This window comes from Mesoplodon densirostris, chromosome 5 (assembly GCF_025265405.1).
Source record: "Mesoplodon densirostris isolate mMesDen1 chromosome 5, mMesDen1 primary haplotype, whole genome shotgun sequence".
In the NCBI taxonomy this organism is placed as follows: Eukaryota; Metazoa; Chordata; class Mammalia; order Artiodactyla; family Ziphiidae; genus Mesoplodon; species Mesoplodon densirostris.
This window is the reverse complement of record NC_082665.1, coordinates 6,328,786-6,354,135: the sequence shown is the minus strand read 5'-3', so window position 1 is coordinate 6,354,135 and position 25,350 is coordinate 6,328,786. Positions and strand designations below refer to the sequence as shown.

The following is a 25,350-nucleotide window of genomic DNA, read 5'->3' as shown; positions in this document are numbered from 1 at the left end:
CTGGGCTTCTCTCCTTAACCTGCAAGCAGCCCCGCCTCGGCTGATGTAACTCCACTCTACGAGGTGCTCAGAACACAGACCTGGGGTTCACCCTGGCTCCTCCATCCACCCAAGCTGTTAGCAAATCCTGTTGGTCAGATTGCTCAGTGGCTGGAGGGGCGGTGTAGATGAGAGGAGTGAATACTATTGGGAGAGAAGTCTCACATATCTGCACTTGTTAAGAGCAGAGATGCTATCTTTTCAAGGCTGTTTGTAGAGCAGACGGTCTTGGAAGACAGAGATGGTGTCTCCTAGAGTAAAGGGCAAATCTGCTTAATGTCCAGTGAAATAATGTTTCCTACAGAGAAAAGACAGGTTCGCTTGCTGTCCATCATAAAAGATCTGGATTCCCTAAGCCTGAGGGTCCTCAGTGGTGATGCAGACCCCCTGCGATCACAGTATCCACCTGGATGGTTCTGCATCACCCTTGTAGGACTTGAGGGGGACAGGTGAAACCGATACAAACAAGAAGCACAGGCTTCATGCTATGCTGTAATACAGTCCTTTGTCTCTATCCCAGGGTCTCAAGTCTATACCAGGATCCAGGAAATTGTGGCAGGCTTACCTGTAAGTTTGCAAGTCAGCAAAATCCCTGACCCTTCACAGTTGTTGACAGTGTGATGTTTGGAGCATGGAACAAACTATGATTATATACATAGAGGGAATTCGTGGTTAGGACACCACGCTTCCACTGCAGGGGACATGGGTTCAATCCCCAGTCAGGGAACTACGATCCCGCAAACTGCAGTGTGGCCAAAAAAAAAAAGATACATAGAAAGCCCACAATGTTTTAAGGGTGTTGTATTTCAGGCACTCATCTTTCTATGAATCAGAAAGCTACAGAGCTGCTAACAAAGGTCATTTCTTTGAGAGCAGACAAGGCATGAGATGAAAAAGGACACCTTAGATAAAGGCTGAGAATGAGACTGAAGAGGCTCTGCCAGAGGACAGAAACTGGGCCTCGTCAAGGAACACTTCTCACTCCCAGGGCAGGGGAGCTGGGCACTATTTGCCCAGTGGAATTTCAGAGCTGGTACAGACCAATGCCTACGGTCCATGTCCTAGCCTTTGCCCTTTCAAATGGAAGCACTTCCTGCAGGCGGCCTGTCCCTGTCTCACCGCTGTGCACTGGGTGTGCAGAGAATAGACACCTTGTCTTTTTGGTTTGTTGGTTTCTGTAGAAGATGCATCTAGACCTGATCTAGGTTACAAGATTCTAGACTTCAAGCCGGATACTGGACGAGACGCTGGGTGTCCTAGGACTGGGATGCACGTATTTTGCACGTGCAAGGGGCATGAGTAACTGTGGTCAGAGGGCAGACCAGGCAAAATTAACGGCCCCAACTTCTCACGGCCCCTCGTCCCCGCCCCATCCACACCTTTTGGTGGTGCCCCCCTCCCCCATACTGTCTGGATGTGACCATGGGGATTACAGCAAACTTGATACAGAAATTTAAAGAAGCACTTGCTCGTTTCTGTTCCCTCTCTTACTGCTCTGTAATCACCATGAGAAATGCCTAGACAGCCCTGACCCAGGCTTGTCTGCTGGGGGAACAGGAGTGACACATGGAAGAAAGCCGAACCACACCAGCTGAGGCCATCCCAGAGCAGCCAGGACTCAGTCAACTCACATCAGACACCTGACCACAGATGCAGGAGCCAAGACCAGCTGACCAGGATCACTCATCCAACCTGCAGACTCAAGAAAGGGATGGTGGCTGCATTTAGTCTCCAAGTTCAAGTGTGAGTATTAGGCAGTAATAGCTAGTGGACAAGTTATCATTTTGCCCTTATCCGCCTGGCACTTTGGCCTCTAGGTTCAGTACTTCTAGCTTTTTATGTCTTCGTTCTTACCCCTGATGGGGCGCTTTGAATTTACAGACTCAAAGCCTTTCTTCACTTCGGAAAAATCTCTGTTCCTTGTCATTCACTACTGCCTTGATCTGATCCCTTCACCAGGACACTACCTACATGTTGGAGGCAAGCTATCTCGTGCCACCTTGTGTTATCTTTCCATTTCTGTCCTTCGGCAACTAAGGACACCACCTCAGCTTAGCCTCCAACATAATGGCTCTGTATGATATACTGTGACAGTATATACATGGGGCAGTATATACACTTCAGATTACATACTGCGCTCCTTCTGCCCTTTACTTCTATACGATACTGATTTTAATCCTCAAGTTAAAATTTTGTCTTTCAAAATCTTCTATGCAGTTCTCAAATTTTCCTTTCAGCTAGCTTCATCTCATACATTCTCATTCTTTCAGAAAAATCCAAAGTCCCTGAATTTTAAAAAACAGCCGTTTTCTATAGTTTTCAATAGAATGCTCTTCTGTATTTTTTTTTTTTTTTTTGCGGTATGCGGGCCTCTCACTGTTGTGGCCTCCCCCGTTGCGGAGCACAGGCTCCGGACGCGCAGGCTCCGGACGCGCAGGCTCCGCGGCCATGGCTCACGGGCCCAGCCGCTCCGCGGCATATGGGATCCTCCCAGACCGGGGCACGAACCCGTATCCCCTGCATCGGCAGGCGGACTCTCAACCACTTGCGCCACCAGGGAGGCCCTCTTCTGTATTTTTAAGGCAGTTTCCTATCCTTTACATCACCAGTTCTCTTCGTGGGGCCCATGTATGTTGTTTCGGCTACTCCCCTTTGAATGGGAACCCTACCCAAGCCCGACGTCTGCCCGGAAAAGGCGGCCTCCCAAGTCTGCGAGCTCTGAGTCTCCCCGACACCTCCCGCGCCCCCCGCGCAGGGCTGTGGACCCGCACACCCGACACCAAGTCTCTGGTATCTCGCTTTTCACTATGGGCCCCTCTGCTGCACTGATGACCCATCTCCCGCAGCTGCCACCTGCTGCTTCTTGCAGAGGCTTATTCCTGGATAGCTGAGGCTGCCTGTGATTCTTTCTTTACCAAAATTAATAAGAAACCACCATCCCAGGATCACTCCTGATGAAACTTTTCCAACTACTCCACTCCTGGCCGCTCTATATCGCCAAGAACTGTGGTCCTCAGATTGGTGGGAGGAGTGCTGAGAAGGAAATGGCCTCTTCCCGGCTGCACCATGAGGTCGGCATCTTCGGGATGTGTGTACACAAGTGTGTATGTGTGTGTGTGTGTGTGTGTGTGTGTGGAAATACCACTCTACTGTTCATCAAAAGCATTTTTATATTTTTATTCTTACAACCACCCAACAATGTAAGCAGAGAGAATCCTCCTCATCAGGCAGGTGAAAACATGAGACTCGAGGGAAATAACAATGACTGCACATTTACATTAATTCATTAAACTTTGATTTCTAGTGTTTTTTTTTTTTTTTTTGGTTGTGCCAGTTCTTAGTTGCGGCACGCACGTGGGAGCTAGGTGCCTGACCAGGGATCGAACCCAGGCTCCCTGCATTGGGAGCACGGAGTCCTAACCACTGCGCCACCAGGGAAGTCCCTGATTTCTAGTTTTACCTGCAGTTTACAGATGAGGAAACTGGGCATCTGCCCTGCTTGAAGGCATCTGCCTGAGGTCACCAGCCTGTAAGGGCTGCCCTGAGATCTGAACATAGGCTCATTCCAGGATGGATCTTCCTTACCTTCCACACTAACCCTCAGGGCAGGAAAAGCCTCCAGCTCCAGCTGGGGCCAGAACCCAGTGTTACCTCAGGGCTCTACAAACGCAGTGCTGAATGGATACATACACTCTTGCAAGAAGTAAAATATTTCAGTTTCTATCACCCAGGCACATTCACGTGTGCTGCGCATAAGCCTCACAGCACTTGACTATGAGAGAAACCGAGCTTACTTGGGGGGCCAACAGAGTCTCCCCTGCCCACCTCCAACCAGTAGCAACAAATACACTGAATCTAGAAGACAGAAATGGGTAAGCTGTCTAAATCTAACATCAATGACTCAATAACGAAATAGGAGGAAAGGAACAAGACATAAGGAGCACTTCTCCACTCCACCATCTTAAAACTTATCTTCACTGATGCAGGTTACAGTTGAGTTTGTGGGTCTGTGAAGCAGTGTGGCTCCTTGGAGCTCACGATCTAGTCACATTCTAGTGTACTACTCTACCGCAGTAGAGCTGGGGACATCGACACAATAACCTTGCAAAAGAGCCCAGAAAGTCTGCGTAAAGAGGCTACTGTGAAATATTACTGAAAGTGAGGAAACACAAATTTTTTGGTTTCACTTTGAGTAAATATGTAACTTTGATTTTTATTCAGAAAACAAACAAACAAAAAAAACAACTGAAGAACTCATAAAATAGAACCTTTCCAAATAACAAGAATCACCAACAGATCATCAACTTTCAGGTTTCATACAGAATTTTTGCACCAAAGTATATATTTTTCCATATTATAAAACCTGTCGCTATCTGTAGCTTTTTAACAATTTAACTCTATTACCTTAAAATATTCAAATAAAACAACACTCCCACCTAGTGGATAAAGAAAAACGTCTGGCTTATTTCAGGTGTGAACAGTACCACCATAAAAAAGGGACAAAAACTACAATGAATTTAAAATAAGTTTATTCTGTTAACATCCTCAAAATACCCCCTTGAAAAAAAAGTAACCTACAAAACAGTGCACGCCGTTCCCCTTATAGCAATGGATGGGTGATATACTCTACAAAACGATCTTTGGAATCATGTGTAAATGTTACTCTGAATCTCATTTGTTGTCATCAACTTCTTCAGTATCTCTGTGCTCTGGGGAATATTCTGGAAGGAGAGAAAAAAGGCGTTCATATAGTGAGGCTGAGCATTCACTCAGGTGCAAGGCACACTCTCGAGGCAGAAGCAGAGAAGGGCACCCAACGTGACAGGCCCCGCCCCTCACCTCCTCGCTCGGCAGACGGGACATTGAAGCCCCCCCCCCCCAGCCCCCGCCCGAAGCTCTACCAGGACCCCAGGCCTCCCGGGAGCCTACAGCCCTCAGACGGACACGACACTCTGCTTGGCCCACCTGCGCTCATGCCCGTCTGCACCCCGATGCCACGCTCCCCACCGCTCTCCTCAAACGCACCCTGAACTTGCCAACTTCGTGCTCATGCCGCCTCCCCCTGCACATTCCTCCCCTTAGGACTCACCCACCCTTCCAGTCTGGCTGGAGGGCCACCCTCCCCGTGGGGTCTCTCCTCGGGTCAGCCTCGCTCCCATCCCCCCACCCTGGCTGGCACCTGGCACAGCGGCCGCCTGCGCCACCTCCAGGCTGTGGACCACCCAGCACCGTGGGGTCCACGCGGCAGGCGTGCAAGAGAATTCCATTTTGTTGACCAAATACCACTTTGAGAAGGACAGAAGAGATGACCTAAGCCAGGATGACTGTATCTGGTCATTAAGAACACAGCACCCTTCAAAGAGCCACTTCAAAAAAGCTAATTAAATTTCCTCTCCAAAGAATATTTTTAGACCCTGGAAGTTGACTTAAACGCCACACGGCAGATGCTTTGCAAGTCTGAGGATGAGTGCAGATGCCCCTGGAGCGCCTGTGCCCTGAGCACCGACCGCAGCACGAGCAGAACCCGCCGGCCCTCCTGCTGAAGCCGCCAGCTCCTCTCTAGGCTCACTGCGGGGCCAATGCCGCACGGCACTTCTGCTACGAAAGACGAAACAACTGGTAGACAGTCTGGGCCTCTCTGTGACACAGGACTCTCTAAGTCACTTAGGTCTTGGCCCTCATGACAGTGTGCAGGGTGACGAGCAGACCTGGCGTCTTAAAACAGGGGATCGTAACAACTATGCACGTCGACCTGACAGAAAGTACGGTGACAGAACTCAGGGGAAGCGTGAGACAGGAGGGGATAAAGCCAGATCGTGTACGACACTGGAAAACGGTAACACACCGGTTCACAAATCCTTCGGTGATTTGAAGGGCAGAGTGGAGTCCACACTTCCCATACTGCTTAGAACGTCCACCAGTGGACATGTGACAACAGGCCAAGAACAAACAGTGCAAAAAGGTTTCACAAGGCAATGAGGAGGCTCAGGTCACACATATGCATCCCAGGCTTGGAAACTGATACCTCTCTTAATGAAGGAAGAAATTTCGGTGAAAAAGAAAAGGTGCAAGAAGAGACAAATCAACAAGCCTATATGTGTGTGTGTGTGTGTGTGTGTGTGCACGCACGCGCACATATATGTATACGTATATATACATACACACACGTATGCTCACACGTATGTACAACTTGGAAGACAAGAGCTTACGTACAACCCACAGAATCTGTTATTTGCACAGTACCGCCATAAATTTACAGACATTTTACATGTATTCAAATATTTTGTATTTTGCAATAAAATCTTTCTAAATTTTTTATTCATTTCTCATGCGTCACTATGTCCTTTTTAATGTCCCTCTTTCATTTTTCGTTATTTTACCTTTTATGGCAAACTGTCTTTCAGACAATTAGTTATGTGATGATAATTTCTGCAGTGAACATGCTTGCAGCCACGATGTCTGTGGCAAAGATGCTCCAATGAAAGTGCCCAGAAGAGACACATGGCCATGGCCCCTGCTCTCAACAAAGTGGGAAGAGCCAGTCGGTTAACTACAGGTGCAAGCAACACTATTAGTTACTATATCCTCGGAAGGAGATGCTAAATACAAAATAACTCCATTTGTCTGAAAGATTATCCATGACTCGAGCTCATCTGAAAGATATACTTGAATTATACTAAGCTACAGTTTCACTCTTACTAATTCAACAAATGGCTGAGGGCCTTCTACACATCATATTCAGGATGATCTGGGGACACCAAAAGGGAAAACGTTCCCACGGAGTTGACAATCTAACTAATTTATGAGAGCTATGAAACAAGATGACGCCAACAGAACTTACAAGAAAAGCTGCCCTAACACTAATGGCCATTCTAGAATAAAACAAGGCTTCCAACCTGCAACAATGTTGTTATAATCTCTTCCCTTTAAGGAAGAAGTTCTTAAACCAGGAGCCCACGGACTTTCAACTAATCTGTTAGGGAGAGGACTGGAGTTCCTAAACTACCTGAAATTACTGGCAAAACTTTTCTATACATGTTCCCATATGTATTTTTCTGCGAAAGGAGCCCACAGATATATCCAGACTGAGAACAGGGAACAGATTTATCTCATCTAGTCCCATGCAAAATTAAGTGAATAAACATGACGATAATTTGATCCATACTATGCTCAAAAATGCCTTCTCAAAAATTACACCTTCCAAATTAATTAGTTACAGAAACTTCTTGAACAGTGAAAACATCTTTCCACACAAACATCTGGGATTTAAAGTACTGATCTATCCTGACAAAACATGAACAAAATATTCTCCAAGTTACAGAAGTATATCTAGAAGAATATGTGACAATCAAATTCGAACTGCCAGACCAGCAGTTTTCTCTTTATGTGGAGAAAAAAGGATCTCTGCGCGCTGCTTAGGTTTCACACTGATACCATACATTTATGTTTGTTACTAAGTTCATTATAGTAACTCAGCTATTAAGTCAATGAGATAAAACCTTACCTTAACCAAACTTTTCAAGCTTCTGGAAGAAAGTACAGGCTTAAAAGCTTCAACTGTGATTAGGTCTAATTTCATCACATCAGTATAACATAAGTACAGAATTGCAGAGATTTTCCATACTTGACAATAACTCAGAACTATGAATATACAAGAAAAAAATCACTTAAGTTTTCTGTTATATGATTTTGAAATTAAATACCTCTAACTCATAAAGGCTGCTTTTAAAAATAGTCATCTCTGTTGCCTCTTTTAATCAAAGCATTTACTGACATTTTGAACCAATTATAATGCACATTTTCTTTCAAAGCCAATTTATTTTCCTAAGTTATCTCTTGCTTTTACAAGTATGTTTATATTGCATTTTCTGAACATACTACTGAGACACATCTGGGTTAGCTAAGACACAAGATGAAAATTTGGCTGACTACACTAAAGTAAATTAAATGTAAATAATAAATATACAACGCATAATGTAAAATATTTAGCCATTTATTCTAGTAAACTTAACATTTAAAGTTAAAAACCTTTTATTTATTAACAAATAACACTGAATTATATATTATAACATATTAGTCACTAAAACGTGACAATCATAATTTGATATGATGTTAGGGTATAATTGGTAACAGGAATAAAAAATAAACTATTGAAGCAACTACCAAAATTCAATATCTGAAGCTTCTATTCTGACAATTAAAACATACTTTACCAACTTCTCATACACCAACAATTTACATCTAACACTGGCTTCCATGATGAGTTATCAAAGACCAAAAAGAAACGGCAACTCCGAAGCTAACAGTTAAGAACCCTGAGCTGCCCTCATACAACTGTGTGTCTGGAAAGTTTCAACACACAAACCAAACAGAATATACCAGCAACTAGAGCAATCAGTGAGGACACACAGCAATACAATGGTATCGATCATCATTAACAAACTACCCCAAAAAGACCCCTACTAGTCCAACTAATAACTACGAATAAAGCAATAACAAGATAAAATGTGAACATTAGGCACTGTAATACCACCTGCTGCGGGAAGGTCATGTACGATATTTGGTTGTTCTAGCAGTGAACAGCAAGGAGGCTCTCTGAAATTCTGTGTTTTTAGGGCTTTCAGGAAAGGAGTATGAAGACTGCTGGTAGACTCTGAAGTTTTATAGTCAGTAACATGTCGACATGTAAGAATAGTTACTTGCATATTCTTCCTTGGACAAGAGCCAAAAACCTAGCACAAAATTGATTTCAAATCAAAATATATACATATAATTTTGTGACAGAATAGAAACATCCCTCTAGTTGTTTATCTACACCATTCATATATATATATATACACACACACACATACATACATACACATACACATACACACACACACACACACACCTTGCAGGGGGGGAACTGTCCATGGAAAAACAAAACCCATGCTTTGCTGTGCCGTCACCTGGGTCTGATCTTAATTCTGTCGCTTTCTAGTTGGGTAACCTTCTCCAAATTACCTTCCTCACCTGTGAACTAAGGACTACTTACCTGAGGGAGATGTGATCTGGATTAAATGAAGTCAGGAACAAAGGAGTCAGAGCAACTAACAGCCAGGGATGCCACGGCAGGTAAGGCAGTCACTCAGCTATGAGCACCTGTTCGTGTATGCCCTCTCCCGCCCGCCACAGATGCCTGCAAAGGATTCTTTTTGGTTTGTTCCAGTTTGTTCTGTCTCTAAGATCACTACCTGCCATCAGTGTTGAGAACAGTGTTACACTGAATAGAAGTGAATGGGAGTGATACCCATTCTTTACTGGATAAAGTGATGTGATCAAGATCTCTTCTATCACAGGTATCTCTAAGAACGCTCCAGTTAGACTAGTGTTGTATCAGCAACAGGAAGTGATCCTTTCACTAATATAATAGGTTCAAGAACACTGTATTAAGGATGTTTCTAAGAACATCACTTGCAAGCTGCACTCGTAACAGTGTTTTATCAGTGCAAATGATTCTTAAATTCACTTTTAAATTTATTTCAATTGTAGACTAAGTTCCAATCGCTCAAGACCTCAATGTCCACCTAAGTTGGTATTTCATGGATTTCCAGGGACCCTTCCAGCTTTTAAAATCTTTGGTGATGTAAGGAAAAAAAAAAAAAAAGAGCAGCTATCTTTTAAGGAAAAAAAGAGTAGATTTTAGGTCATTGCACCTTGTTTGAAAATATTTTATGAAGAGAACAAAATGGCTATTTCAAATAGCAAGGGAACTGAAGATTTCATATTATGTGCCATAAGTGATTTATAAGGCTACTTTAATTATAGTGTAGCTTTATAAATAAACACAAAACTTAACACCACATACATTTGTCAGCAGATACATCCCATTTAAGGGCTATAACATTACTCACAAGGCCTGATTTATCATCCTCTCTAAAACACTTATCATCTGAAGCCACAATACTTGACAACTGTTGGACTGTGTGTGATTATCAGGATTATGCGGCTGACATGAACCAAACAGCAGGGGGACCCAAAGAGTATCCCCGGGGGAAAAAATACTGATTAAAAAATTCTGTTTTGGAAATGCATAATTCTACATTTTTTCAAGTCTGAGAGAGAAAAGCTGTTCCATAGGAAAAAATAACAAAACGCCCTACATAAATTAACAATACAAATTAATATGGCAGTTTCCTACCCTTCTGAGATCTGTTGAAAGCTATGGACCCTCTCTCTAGAAAATACACATAGGTACACAGCATAAAATCACATATACAACCATAAGATCCACAGATCTTATTAGAAAATTCCACATTTAATAAAATGCATTGAATAACTTTTAATAAATGTTTCTAAGTATGCCAATCTGGTTTAAAGCAGATGTACACCAAATTTTTTATTTCTAATGAACTTAATTGTAATACCTACATAAAAACATGCCTAAGATTTAAGTTGCAATGTTGAAAAGACGTTATCTAAAAGGGCTATTTCATTTAAAAATAACCTCCAACTACCAACTGGACTTCCCTGGTGGCGCAATGGTTAAGAATCCGCCTGCCAGTGCAGGAGGCACGGGTTCGAGCCCTGGCCCAGGAAGATCCCACCTGCCGTGGAGCAACTAAGCCCGTGCGCCACAACTACTGAGCCTGTGCTCTAGAGCCCATGAGCCACAACTACTGAAACCCACGTGCCACAACTACTGAGCCTGTGCTCTAGAGCCCACAAGCCATAACTACTGAAGCCCGTGCGCCTAGAGCCCATGCTCCTCAACAGGAGGAGCCACCGCAATGAGAAGCCCGCACACTGCAACAAGGAGTAGCCCCCACTCGCCGCAACTAGAGAAAGTGCGCGCAGCAATGAAGACCCAATGCAGCCAAAAATAAGTAGATAAATAATTAAAAAATAATAATAACCTGCAACTACCAAAATTCTCTAAAATTTCTGAGTTAAGTTCTTCACTGAAAAATTTGTTTTAGTGGACACATACCATGTGCTCAATTTTCCCACAAAATGAAGCCTCAACTGATCCATTCTAATGCTACGAAAAATGGATGAAACCCCGGTGTGAGTGTCAGCTGAGAGCCAACCCCAGGAACCCAGTTTCCCACCTCCCGTCCCTGCGCTTCTGGGTAGCATCGTCAGCACAGCCCGTTTTCACCCGTGGCTGCAACCCTGCTCTGTTTCATGGGGGTAACTTGTTCCAACTATGGCTTATGTTTCTATGACCAATGATCGTTAGCACATTGCTGATCACATTTGCCAAATTAGTTCTTTTATTCTTTATATTCTATAACAAACTCCTACTATATTTCTAAGGGAAAAAGCAAATACTTACCCCGCCTCAACATGTGACTACAAGGGTTTAAGTGTAAAGAAACTGAACCTTGATAAAGTAACAACCCCAGAATCCCTCTTACCTTTTCCAGCCACTGATACTGCTGATCTTCAGCAACGTAGCAACTACACTGACAGAGCACAACCTGAAAGTCAAATCCCGAGTTTTCTGTCAGGTCAAATAAATGTAACACACCCCCCACACTGTCATCATATGCATATCACGTGAATCCCAACATAACCTCTGGATAACACTTGTTTTGCTTAATCTGCTACTGCCTTACTTATTTTTCTTTAAAATTTAAAATTTAAGAATCAAGTCACTACTGGCAATTAGTATCAGAGAAAAGTGCACATTGACAGAGCAACTGTGAGGGCTGGCACAGGAGATTCTACAGATACTTTCAGTAAGTACCGGGGGCCTATTTGTAAAACAGAGATGACGCCAGGCCTGCCGTCCTTCCGGGGCTGGGTGGTGCCACACACTGTGAAGATCAAACTCAAAAAGCGTTACAAAAACATTAAGTGCTATCAGGACAGCAGCCCAGCAGCATCTCAGCCCAGTGGCACCCCAGGACACTGCTGATGCCTGGAAGGCGATATTATTCTAGAAACCATGTCCAGACCATGTGCTTGAAGTGAAAACATGCAATGCACAATGCTGTAAAAGGATGACATTCCTGATTATTAATGCTTGTGGAATGATAGCATCCATAAAAGTCAACTTTGTCTTCTATTGAAATATCGCCAGAAACACTAACACTTAATGACACAAGTGGGAAAAAATGGAACACAAGGACTTCCCTGGTGATCCGGCGGTTAAGACTCTGCACTTCCACTTCGGGGGCACGGGTTCGATCCCTGGTTGTGCGGAACTAAGATCTCACATGCAGTGTGGTGTGGCCAAAAAAAAAAAAAAAAAAAGAAGAAGAAGCACAAGAGGGAAAAAGGGGGGCCCAGGGATAGGGGGAAGAGAAAGACACAAAGATTCTGGATAGTCAAGAGACATCCAACCAATCAATGGTATAACTAAATGCAGTAACAGAAATTTCTACTGCTTGACCTCCATGATGTATTCTAGAGTGAAAACTTTCCACTAAGGATCAGATAAAGAACATGCTTTGGGACTTCCTTGGCAGTCCAGTGGTTAAGACTTCGCCTTCCAATGCAGAGAGTACAGGTTCGATCCCTGGTCAGGGAGCTAAGATCCCACATGCCTCGGGACCAAAAATCCAAAACATAAACCAGAAGCAATATTGTAACAAATTCAACAAAGACTTTAAAAATGGTTCACATCAAAAAATCTTAAAAAAAAAAAAAAGCTTAGTTTCCTTATTACTTATTTCCTATAAATACTGGATGTTTACAAAAATCCTTATGTAAACTTTAATAACTTTGGATAACATATTACAAAAACAAACTGTAAGTATTACAAAATCAAATTTTATAGTTTTCAAGGCTAACATTATAGTATTATGGAATTACTGACTTCTTGCATTGTCTGAATCCCTGCCCCTGGCCTCTGTTCAAGCACTCAGCAGCTGTGGAATGGCACTCTGTCAGACAAGCAGGTGGCGAGACAGACATCACCTGCCCGGCCACTTCACCTGCCTGACCTGTCTCCCAAACCGCCCAGGACACTGCTTTCTCTCAATGAACCCAAGGATAGGATTAGGACAAAGGGTTCCAATGAAATCACTAGGCATCAGCTACAGAGTTATCTGTCATAACTTAAAAAATCAGGATGAATTAGGAATTCCCTGGCGGTCCAGTGGTTAAGACTCTGCACTTCCACTGCAGGGTGCACGGGTTTGATCCCTGGTCGGGGAACTAAGATTCCGAAAGCCAAGGGGAGCGGCCAAAAGAAAAACAAAACATCAGGATGAATCAGGTGAGGATGAAAGCTTAAGGTCAACAGAATTGTATTTAGAATGCACGAAGCATCCATTTGCTCAATGGTAACTGAGTCCCTAGGCTGTGCTCAGCGTTGGCTGAATACCGGGTGGGTATACAGCAACAAAGCAGAACTCCCTGCTTCCACAGCAAGTACGCGTTTTTCCATGTTTACCTTTGCCAGCTTAAATCATTCTTTGAATGAGGGCAAAGTTTAAATATCTAATGTTTCTGGTTTGTTCCTAAAAAAGTTATTTCAGAATTTCCTCAGAAGTTTACCAACACACCACATTAACATTTATATAAACAAAAAAGTGACAACGTTGTTGACCAAGTATGCTTCAAGAATATTTCCTCTAAATCTCATTTTTCAATAAAAAAAAGGTTTTTTAATTTAAAAAATTCTTTAATTTGTTTTTAATTTTAAAAAATAAAAATAAAATAAAAAAACAAGAACCGGACAAAAAAGTGGTTACTACCACTGCCTACAGGCAGAATTCCTCAGCCCAAAAGGAGACATAAAGGAACATGGAATTCAAAGGAACACTACCTAAATGATGCCTAAGGAACCCCACTTAAACATACAAGTCAGGCCCCACATACCGAGGGATTCGATTTTAGGTGATAAAACACACAAAAAGCCTCTGTGGGGGACAGGTGTGTAGTGTCCACTGTCCTACACCATTCATTCCAGAGTTTAGCACAACCAACTTCTTCCCAGACTCCTGAATTCATGATGAATGATGACAAAAATGCTGTGAAAAACAATTCGCATAAGTTAGTGTTTGGTTCCGCAAGTTGCATTTTCTATTCAATAAAAAAGATATTCAAGTTACCTGAGAATCTTAGGGCTGAAAGAGCCATTGAGACCATCAACCTTACGCACACCACCATCTTGCAGAAAAACACACTGAGGCCTCAAGAAGTTAAAGGCCACACCCTGAGTACAGGTGGTACTGGAGCCAGGAATCGAGAAGACAGGTTTGCTGACGGACTTTACCAGACTCACACTGTAACACCCTTGTGGAAAATTTCAGGCCAGGAGAACTTCATGTAAATGAGTCAGCAGTTATTTACCATGTACTGCTCTACAAGCACTAGGGGTACCTTACAGTGCAAGGAATCTTCACTGGGGTTCCCCAAGGCTCTCCTCCAAGCCTGTGAACCCCCTAAAACGATACAGGTTTGTGTACTTGTGTGTGTGTGTGCTGTTCTAGCTGCATTCTGCACTGTTCTGGCTTTAACCTATCAAATGAATTCATATATGTGAAGATCTTAGAAACCAAGTACTGAAAAATGTAGCCATTATTATTGTCATTTTTAGAGTGCTCCATATGTTTTTTTTTTTTTTTTTTTTTTTTCTTTTTGCGGTATGCGGGCCTCTCACTGTTGTGGCCTCTCCCGTTGCGGAGCACAGGCTCCGGATGCGCAGGCCCAGCGGCCATGGCTCACGGGCCCAGCCGCTCCGCGGCATATGGGATCCTCCCAGACCGGGGCACGAACCCGTATCCCCTGCATCGGCAGGCGGACTCTTAACCACTTGCGCCACCAGGGAGGCCCGCTCCATATGTTTTTAAAGGAGTTGGTTAACTCAAAAACATACAAGGACCACTGTGACAAGGGGGGCCGTGTTGCACACGCCACCGCTGCCCTCCCAGTCTGGCCACGACAGGCCCAGAAGCCTAAGAAAACCTGTATACTAGAAACTGTGTTTCCTTGACTTCGTAAGTTCCCAAAGCCAAGAATATTTCCTCTAAATCTCATTTTTCAAGCTTATCAAAAAGACAGTGCCACATGAGCAGGGATAGAATTCACTCAGATACAAAGTTACTCTGCTACGACTTTTTCTAAAAAAGTAACAGACATCTGAAATCTTCTATGGTGGAAATAAATAAGTAACTTCAGCTTTTGCTCTTTCAACAAAACGTGTAGTCTAATGCACTTGCACTTACCTACTGCATTATGTCCTATAGCAATTATAAACTTGGAGCAAGGATATTTTTCTAGCAGAGAAACTTCCAAAGTTGTTTTTGTTTGTCTTCGAAGGAGCCGCACCTCCCTAACACAAGAAACGAAAGACGAAACGAAAGCAATTTAAATGTAATCAGTACTATACTATGACAAAAAGGCTACTATAAGTATGATTTTGTATTAAGTAAAATGCAAACTTTAATTCTATAAAGAACATAATTATAATCCTAAGGAAACAATGGATTCAGGCGACGATAACTAACAGGTAAAACCCTTTACTGCAAAGTTCCTGGAGAACTCTACAAGAGGGACCAAGCTGTCCAGCTGACCCACTGATCAATCCATCTTAGCATCCCTAAAAGTGGGACAACTGGGCACAGTGTGCAGTAAGAAACTGCAGATACCACCTCCGAGGCATCCGTGCCAGCAAAATACTGCCCAAGCCTCTTAGAAGGAGCTTCCCTTTACAGGAAATGCAGGTGATGGACACACATCTGCATAAATGACACCAAGAGGAAGCAATCAGGCAAATCCAGAGCATGGGACATCCTGCAGGACAATCAGTCTCTCAGCCAGGGTGAAAAAGGAGGGGGACTGCTCCAAACGAAAGGAAGCTCAAAAGAGGAAACATCTAAATGTAAGGTGCGAGCCTGGCCAGGATTCTGATTTCCAGAAGCCCACTGTAAAATGTCACGTCTGAGACAACTTCATAAATCTGACCATGGACTGGCTATTAAACAGTATCCAAAAAGTATTATTAATTGTCAAGGGGGGTGACAGCATAGGTAAGACAATGCCTATATCGTTGAGACGCATTCGGAAAACTGTAGCGGTGAAAGGCCACGGTGACTGGGACCCACCTAGGGGGTGGAGGGAGATAAAATAAATGTGGCAAAATCTTCGTAACTGTTGAACTTACGTGACTGGATGGGCTTAAAGTGTCATTTTACTATTTTCTCCAGTGTCTGTGTGTTTGGAAATAATCCATTTTTTAAAAAGACATATCCATCTGCTACTGACACGTAATGCTAACTGAGGTGTGCGGCGGAGAAGAAAGTTCTAAAAGACCTGTCTTACGTCCATAAACCAAAGACAGGACCAACCTGGGGCGGGAAGACAGCCCTGCAGCGCTGGAAAACCTAACAAGCCCGCAGGAAACGACCTGCATCAAAGCTAAAGGATGCCTTTAAAGACACGAGGATCCGACGGCTCCACGGAGCCTGCAGCAGGCCCCGCGAGCCGCCTCCACCCGGCACCCCCGGAGCTGTCTGGACCCCCTGTGCCCCCCGAGGACCGGTGCCGAGCGCGGAGCAGCCGCGACCCCTGGGCCTGCGCGTCTGCTCCTGCGCGCCCAAGACCTCACCTCTTCCGCGCCAGTTGCTGCCGGACCTCCCCGTCTTCGGGCGTCTCCCTCCTCCCCTCCTCTTCCTCCTCCTCCTCGTCCTCCGTCCCAGCTCGGCACGGCGCCCTCACCACCTCCCCGAAGAACGTGGCCGCCATAACCACCCTCACACCCTCCCGGCCGAACTGCGGCTCCACAGCACGACGCAAGCACCCCGCGCAGGCGTCTCTCAGCACCGCCACACACCGACCCCCACCCCAGGCACCACCCCCGCGCATGCGCCCCGGTCCTTGCGGCGGCGCAAGCCCGGAGCGTTTTTTCTTCCGCCGCCTGAGCTCGGAGGGGCCACCGAGAGATCGGATGACTGCGGGCTAGAGAGGCGAGAAACGAGAGGCGAGCCGGGGGGCGGGGCCTCCTCCTGTCCGGCCGGTAACGGGCAGAGGAGGGGCTTGCCCGACCCAGCCCCAGTTTGCAGCGCTCCGGGAAGAAGGCAGTCAGGTTACCTTTCCTTCGTTAAATCCGTTTCCGTTTTCTTCTCCGTCAGGAGTGACTGGGTGAGCTTTGGTTTATTAAGCACCCGGCCTCAAACCGCGACCGCCCCAGGTAGGTGCCAGGCCGGGGCGTCCTAGGGACAGTGGACAGAGGGCGGATGGAAGGGCAGGAAGAAATACAGTGCTTCGCGGTGTTGTAAAAATGAGCCTTTACTCTGGCAATAGGAAGTCACATTTCAAAAGCTGATGCTTGTTAAGCTGATCTAAAAGACTTAATGAGAATGCAAAAATAGTTGCTTCTTTTTTAAAACGGCCATTTCTAATACAAAGTTTGTTTTCGTTTTAAATAGCCTTTCATTAATAAGCAAAGTATGTAATTTCTGAATTGGTTCTCTTCTTTCAAATTTAATCGAGACAAAGTTAACGGAGCACTAATCCAAGCAGGAGAGAAAAGGGACACTATACTATAGTTTAAATGAAAATACCCAGTATTGCAACGGAAAAAAAAAAAGTCCATTCACCTAGATTTAGTTGTGCTGAAACTAGAGGGCATTGCTTACATTCTGGAACCCTATCAATAAATAGTAACAAAGTTAAGTGCTAATTTGGGGTCGGGGGAGCCTCTTGAGATTAAAAAAAAAAATCTCAGAAATCTGTTGCTAGAAACATCTTGTTTAAAGAAGTGGAACAAGTCTTTCCATAAAATCAGTATTTAGCAATTTTATACATTACTGCAAAATAATATATTGAGTTTTGAAGAAATTTGAACATTTAAGTATAAACAATAAGACCAAATTGCTATCCAGTTAGAGCTTAGGAAACTTTGGGTATAGCTAGCAAGCTAGAATATGCAAGATTACCAGTGTAATATTTTAAAACTGCATTAACACTCCTGGGTTACTTGGTTTTATAGAATGACTGAATTGCAGAATAAAAGTTTGGGCATCACTTAGTCCTTTTGTTCAATAAAATAGCTTCAGTTTTACCAGTAAGATCCTAAATTTGATTTCAATTACATTATGAAAAAAATCACTTGTGGAAAGCTGATTAAAATTATAAATAGGGTAATGATAGTACATTTAGCCGTGATTAAAATTCTGCATACATTTCAGAGAGAGAGAGTTTTACAAGAATGTTAAATTTTAAACAAATGCTTACTTCATGCAGTTACAATAAATTTAGGCCAAACACTTAAAAAAAGGCACGTATATGTTCAAATTAAATACTCAACCAGAAAAGGGATTCCACTATGAAAGAAGGCTGATGATACAATCTCAAGTACTGACAGAAATTAACCCCACCACAGTAAGTTATAATTTCAAAATGAAATTTTCATGACACTGAAACTGTCAAAAAACTTTGCATGTAATAGTCTTAAACTGAGATTTTAACATTTTCATTTTATGGCATTTGTTGAGGACATAGCATACCCAATAAGAAGTTTATATGAAATTAAGTGTAAATATGGGACTGAAAATGGGTTTAAACATTTCATTAAAGATCAAAAATCAAACTTCATGCACCTAAAAATATTAGCAGTTTATTAGGAATTCTTCCCTTTCTCACCTGTACTAGTAACAAGTTACTGGTATCAGCATTTCAGATGAAAATATACTATAAACAGAGCAAAGAACACAGACTCTGTAGGTTAGAAATACTCTGGCTTATGCTAAGAAAAAGAAAATGACAACAAAAAGCCTTTTTTTAAGTAGACATGCAACCACAAATTTCTCAAGTAATCAAGACACTCGGTTGATCTGTATAACCAAAAAATATGCACTACATTAGTCTAATGAAAAAGGAATAGAAACTCTTTACTTTCTCAGATTTACACATGCAAATCTTATATTAATATTCACAGATATTTTTAAATGGGAAAACAGCTTGCTTCTAACAATTCAGTTTTCCAATAGCATGTTACCATGTTAAAAAGATTTGACAGTGCGTTCATTTAATCTGGTGATTTTAATTTCAACTATTAACAAATTAAACCTCATTGCAAATAAGTTCTTTATAGTTTCAAGACCAGATTTTCCAATCCTAGTGAAGGACTGAAATAGCCCAGACATGCTGCCATTGTGATGAGACTGTAATAAATGTGTAATAAGTTCATAAAGTTCTTTAAGGTGCTGTAGAGAAACATAAGAGGATGTGACTGTATCATAAAAATATGACTGGGCCTCCCTGGTGGCGCAAGTGGTTAAGAGTCCGCCTGCCGATGCAGGGGATACGGGTTCGTGCCCCGGTCTGGGAGGATCCCATATGCCGCGGAGCGGCTGGGCCCGTGAGCCATGGCCGCTGGGCCTGCGCATCCGGAGCCTGTGCTCCGCAACGGGAGAGGCCACAACAGTGAGAGGCCCGCATACCGCAAAAAGAAAAAAATAAAAAAATAAAAAATAAAATAAAAATAAAAATATGACTGTTTTGATATTTATACTTTTTATTTTCTATGTCATTAAAACTAAGATCTGCCTCATAGTGAGGCACATTTTGGCCATCTCTGTAAATGCTGCTACATGAAAGTAAAAATGAGAAAAAGTTGTGATAGTCACATTCATAGCTTTCATAGAAAAATATATATTCCCTGAATTAGTCGTATCAAGTGGTCACCATTCAGTATGAATTCCAATATTATAAACAAAAGAAGATTAATGGATTTTCTCTATTTCCAACGCTCTACTTCCGAACTCATTTATCAACATCCCCATCATTGAGTCCCCAGGTCCTTCTAGTTTAAGTTGTTTATAACTTTGGGGGTTGTGAATTATGGGGACTGGATCTTGTTAAAGTATTTGCTTCAATCAAAAGTCAAATAGGCTCAATGGCACTTCCTTTTGAAATGTGCCTTTTTTTCTCTTATTTCATTAATGACACTATAGTCATGGTGGTCTGAAATTTTGTACTGTAATGCAGAACCCTGAAAATTAATAGCATCAGGTTGAGATTTTGAAATCTCAACCCATTATTTTCTTCCTCTAAAGAATCAAGAGATTTCTTCAAGGCCCTTCCTTTCTGGAAAGGAATAATCTCATGACAGGCCATTTGTCTTTTCTTTCCGCCTCTCCAGCTACAGGCTCCACAATCTATTTCCCCCTCAGAATTCTCTGTAACGTGTGTCTGTACAAGGGCTGACTAGGAGGAAGCCGTCCTCCCACTTTGACCCACTGGATTATGGCTTTTAGAAATTCCTCAGAAGGTGCCAACAAGGGATTAACGTTAGAGCTAGGAGCAGAATGCAACTGCCAGTTTACTTGTGGCCCTTGGTTTTCAATTCCACTCTACATTTTCATAGTCACTACTGTGCTTTTTTCTTTCCAGGATCTGAACCTCCTTAAAAAAGGCATTTTTCTATTAATATCTTCTAGCTCCTTTTCACTTTCAGAATTTATGGTTGTGTCATCCTCTTTATAAACATTCAGTAATTTTTCTTAGCCGCAGCAGCAGCATTTCGACGGGGCAGTCTTCTGCTACTCTCCCTAATCCTCCCCTTTTCTGGTCCTGAAATCGTTTCCTTTAGATTACTTATTTATTTTTTATTTTATTTGCAGCAACAGTGGCACATCTGCGGGGAACTTTCTCAGGCACCATTTTTGCTTTCAGAGTTTCACTAGGCATTTGCACTGCATCCTTCTGATTATGCATACATGTTCTCATTTTTGTATTGGGTTCTCTGTCTCTAGGAACAGATGCTGAAAAATGAGTGAAAGTTCACATAAATGGAAAAATCTTGTAACACAAGATTTTACTACTACTTACATTCCTCAACAATACATTCCGAAACAATAAATGTTAAAACTACTCACATTGCTAAATTAATACGTTTTCGACATTGATATAACCTTCCATTTCCTTATCTACAAAAGGAAGTCTTGGGTAGAAGCTACGATCCCTTGCACCTGGCATACTTTGCAATCTGGAAGGGTAACTGTCACTCAAAGCAGTAGAGACTTGTAAGAATGGAGTTAAGTACGTTCAGTCACTAACCTAAAAGCACTTCTTAAAAATCTGAATTTTTTCAATAGAACTTTGTAGGTTTTAAATTTTTGGTATCATTTCTAATACTCTATGTTGAATTACTTTAAAATACGCAATACGATTTCTGAAATAATTTTCCTAGAACCTAAACAAGGAAATGCCATCATGACTGATGATACAGCATCAGCCCTGCTTCAAGATCGTTAAGGTTTTAGTTCCGACACCAATATTTCCTTCAGTCAAAAAAAATTACATGGGTAACTAGTAGATAAAAAGGAACTGTATATTAGTTTTATACTAGATTCATTTTTTTCAAATTATTTCAGCATTTTATATAACTGAAATGATTAAATCCTAGTTTCACTATTATTCAGATGCTTTCTGAGCTGGTATATGCTGGGCACACAGAGGATCGTGCTAAATATTCTAAAAGAAATAACTCTACACACGCAAGTATAGTTGCTCTAAGGAAGCAGCACAGGGCGCTGTGAGAAATACTCTAGAAACCTAACTTCGTAAGGGACAAGGAAAGCTTCCTTTGAGGAAGTGTTATTGTAGCTGTGAGCTAGAAACTGTGACGGGATCCACCAGCCAAAAGGCAGGTCCTTCATGTGGCCTGAGGCAGCCTCCGAGGTAGCTCAGATGGATCTCAGTGGGGCCGTGCTGAGCTGCCCCATGGTGCTGGGCCTACCACTCCACATCTGCCAGCTTAGATGGGCTCACATCATTTTTATTTTTGCCAACATCTGAATGCCGTATTTTCAAGTTTCAAATACAAGATTAATGAGCAAAAGTATCTCTTGATAAAAATTCATCTGAAGTTCATTAGCCCCTGAATATTGGGCCTTATCTGTTGGCAATCTAGTCTTGCTGCCACTGCGTCAAACCATCTAAAGCTGTCTTAAAGGTTCACAAGTCTTGCTGGGGGCTGAGGTTGTAGGACCCTGCCTCGTGTTTCCAGACATTCAGCAGTTGATAAGGACAGGCTGCAGATACTGAAATCACCACACATCTGGAGGACTCACTTCCCCTATATCCTTTTCACTGCTAAGGAGAGAAAATAAGGGTTTTCTCAGCTATCAACACGGTTACCCTGTAGCAGTGAAACTACAAATTACCAGCCTTCTTAGTTTTTCCTTTTGTGAGGGAAGATGTGTATCTTTCTGTCACCAGGGGCACATGAGTACAGGTGAAAATGGCTTCTGTGGGTTGACATGTTCATTAACAACAGAGCAAGGATTATGAGGAAGGTCTTCCACACTCAAAAGAAAAACCCTTCAGATTTTACCTTAAGTCTCTGAAACTCGTTTCAAAGATGTGCTTTGTGCTTTCTCCAAGACCCATGAAAGTTCTCCCAAAGTAGATTAGGAACAACTCTGCTAAAAGCAACCCCCCACAAATGCCTCAGTCTTCTATTTGCTTTTCCAGTGAAATTCTACTTCTAAAGACATGATGTGCTCAATGTAAGTGCCACGGCATTGCAAAAACGGCATTTTAGCAGGCTGAGCTACTACTCAGCAGGGCGGGGCTCCACGCAGCAGCTCCCCGCGCTCCACACTCTTGGTTGGGCTCTGTGGAGTCCCCTGCACATGAAATTGGGGAGTGACAGGAGGACTGGCTTAAAGTGGTGTTTTTACCACTTCAAACAATGTTGTTAAATTATACTGTCTCAGCAAACCAACCCTGGATTCAAAGTGAAACTGTAGCACGTTAAATCAATGTTAAGCAAATGCTAGAATATAAATATGCTACAACAGATGAAGTTTTAAAAAATATATGGCAAAATTAAGGTGACATTTGTACTTTATGGTAAGGTAAGGATATGCTATTATCAGTCAACAAACTGCATCCATTTGCATGTTGAAAAAATATTAAAAATAGACAATTGGTTCATTCCCAACAACATATCCAGTTGAATGGTGTAGATAAAATCCTATTACACTAAAAATTTCTGTGGGACAAAATGATTTAAATTGCATTAACTAATTCCTTTTTATTTTTAAACTAATTCCTTTTTAGTGTAGTGATGAAAGTACTTATACTGACAACTTAGGAACTTAGTAATACCAACTCTTAAGACATTTGTAATCCAAAATAAGGGAGAAGTTAAGATTCTACAGAAGAAACTATAATTAGGCTTTTAAAAATGCTTTAAGGAAATATGAACTATGTCCAGAGGGGAGAGACTACAGGAATAAGTTATACTGTATAAGCAACTCCAACTTGATAAAGCTGTATCTCTAAAGACTTAGACCATAAAATGGGAATTTCATAAAGATAAAAACAATCTGAGGAAGACAGAAGAATGACAGTGGGGAACTTTTTAAAATATAATAATACATACATGTAAGTCGGTGTTAATTTTATTACTGAGAACTTGGTAAATTATAAAGTGTTTTATTGTCCTTGAGAAAATCACAAACAATTTTTAGAAATATATACAGGATAATTCAGGGTTAGAGAGAAGTCCAATTTATGTATTAGGGTACAAGCTCAAAATTTTTGGAGGATACTGCTCTAAAAATACATCTGTGATCGTGTCATTTAATACTAACAAATCAGTATAATCCCAAAAGTCCTACTGTCCTAGATGGTCTTGGGTCAGCCACAGGTGTTGGAACAGTCACTGAGTGCTAGAGGCATTGTTGCTTTTCTGTAAATGATCCCCTATTTGGGTATGGTAAAAACTTCATTAGTAGAGTGAAAATTTACATCTTTAATAGTGCTCCATCACAGTTTACCTAGAAGACCCCTTGAAATTATAACTCAGAGATCACTATGTATTCTAATTTAGTCTGTAATGAATAGAAACTTGGATATAGACATTACAGTTCTGATTCATAGCAGCCATCTCTAGTTTCTGTATTTTAAGGATCATTCATATTCCAATTATGATACTTCATGATACAAAATTGCATTCCTAAATCCAAAGTAAACTTCGTATCACTGCTACAGAAGCATAAAAAATTTTAATCTTATCAGCATTTCAAGTGGGAGTATTAGAAACAAATTTGATAATGGAAAAATATAAAAGAATGTCTGAATCAAAATGAAAATATGCTAGCCTATTTCATATACTTTAAGTACAGACATTATTGGTCACTGTGATTGGTGGATAAATCAAATCCCTATAAAGGGGAAACATTTTAGTTGCAAGTCATAACCTCTGTCCTGCAAGCCTCTTAGCAGATCTGAGATGTCCTTTCTTCATTGTCTCTCCTTCATTGATAGGCAATGAAATGACCAAAACTCAGGAAGCAAATAGCATTTACTACTGATATTCCTTACAGCGTAAATTTCCAGAAGATCCCATAAACTGAAAGTCTCTTTAGAGGGCTATGGAATAGTGTTTTCTGTAACTCACTGGGTTTAACATTTTTCTAGGGGGAGTTTGTAACACTGAGATGTCAATGTCTGTAGTATGGCAGTGTCAGATCAAGGGATTGTCAGAAATAATTCTGTAACCAAGAGTTCTCTGCTAGTTTGGTCACTTCTGTGGTTGAACACATGAACTTAAGTCTTTAATTCATTCAGTGATGGGTACATAGAACCTTGTTTTGTTTTGCATCTACAGCTAATCTGACTATAGTCTTTCATCTCTAGGAGCAATTAATTGGTAACAGTCATATAATGATTCTCACAAGAGTTGTGATGGCTACTGCAACTTTTTTTCTAAAAATCTGATAAAAACTATATGAAGTATGAATTCAGGGATCTTACATTTATCTGCTTAATGAATTTTTTCAGAGAGATCTTACATCATTTCAGACTAACATAGGCAGGATAAGAAGATATCAGAAGTAAATACTGGCATTTCCATCTACTTTATTAGTTTACGAATGAAAAGCAGCAGGGCCACAGACAGTCCAACGGCAGCCCCTTTGCAAGAACATCTGACTCCCTCCAGTTTCCCCTGGTTCACAACAAACTGTAGCCCTGCATTCTGCCTGCATGAGAAGAAATCACAAATGGATAAAGGTTGGAGAGTTGCTTAAGACAAGAGGTAAAGATGAGCTGCAATGGAAATTGACTGGATGTTGCAGACCTCAGAATTAACCAGCTAGAAGGCTCGTAGTAGTTTAAAAAAAAAAAGCCTTTGCTTGTAATTATGATGACTTAAATTTATTATACTCTACTACTTCAGTTGTCTAAAAAATTGGTTCCTAGTTGACAATGCTGACTCAGTCGTGATAACGAGCTAATTTAGAAAGAAAGTAGAGCTCTCATGTGGGAGTGGAAAATTAAAGATTTGCCTTTTTGACAAGCTCCAGTAAAATGGTAGAATTTTACAGATTAAGTGAATATGTCCGTACAGTCCAAGGA

The 25,350-nt window shown here is 41.9% G+C and overlaps 1 protein-coding gene across 1 annotated transcript; it reads right to left on the bottom strand.

Annotated features, from left to right (window-relative positions):
* Positions 1–4,551: 4,551 nt before the first annotated feature.
* On the bottom strand, positions 4,552–16,802 carry PSMG1 (proteasome assembly chaperone 1). The gene is made up of 7 exons (XM_060098474.1): positions 16,583–16,802; positions 15,201–15,307; positions 13,852–14,003; positions 11,439–11,501; positions 8,573–8,771; positions 7,544–7,680; positions 4,552–4,760 (listed from the first exon to the last, which is right to left on the bottom strand). The coding sequence occupies exons 1-7, from the start codon at positions 16,717–16,719 to the stop codon at positions 4,686–4,688; spliced, it is 870 nt and encodes a 289-aa protein (XP_059954457.1). The 5' UTR covers positions 16,720–16,802; the 3' UTR covers positions 4,552–4,685.
* Positions 16,803–25,350: the final 8,548 nt, after the last annotated feature.

What these genes read in the sequence shown, in the direction of transcription:
- PSMG1 (XM_060098474.1), bottom strand. Translation starts at nt 16,719, where the DNA reads ATGGCGGCCACGTTCTTCGGGGAGGTGGTGAGGGCGCCGTGCCGAGCT. An exon ending in TATAGGACATAATGCAGTAG is followed by an intron (nt 14,004 to 15,200) that starts GTAAGTGCAAGT and finishes TGTTTTTCACAG; the next exon opens with CATTTTTGTCATCATTCATC. An exon ending in ACCTAAAATCGAATCCCTCG is followed by an intron (nt 11,502 to 13,851) that starts GTATGTGGGGCC and finishes TTTGACTTTCAG; the next exon opens with GTTGTGCTCTGTCAGTGTAG.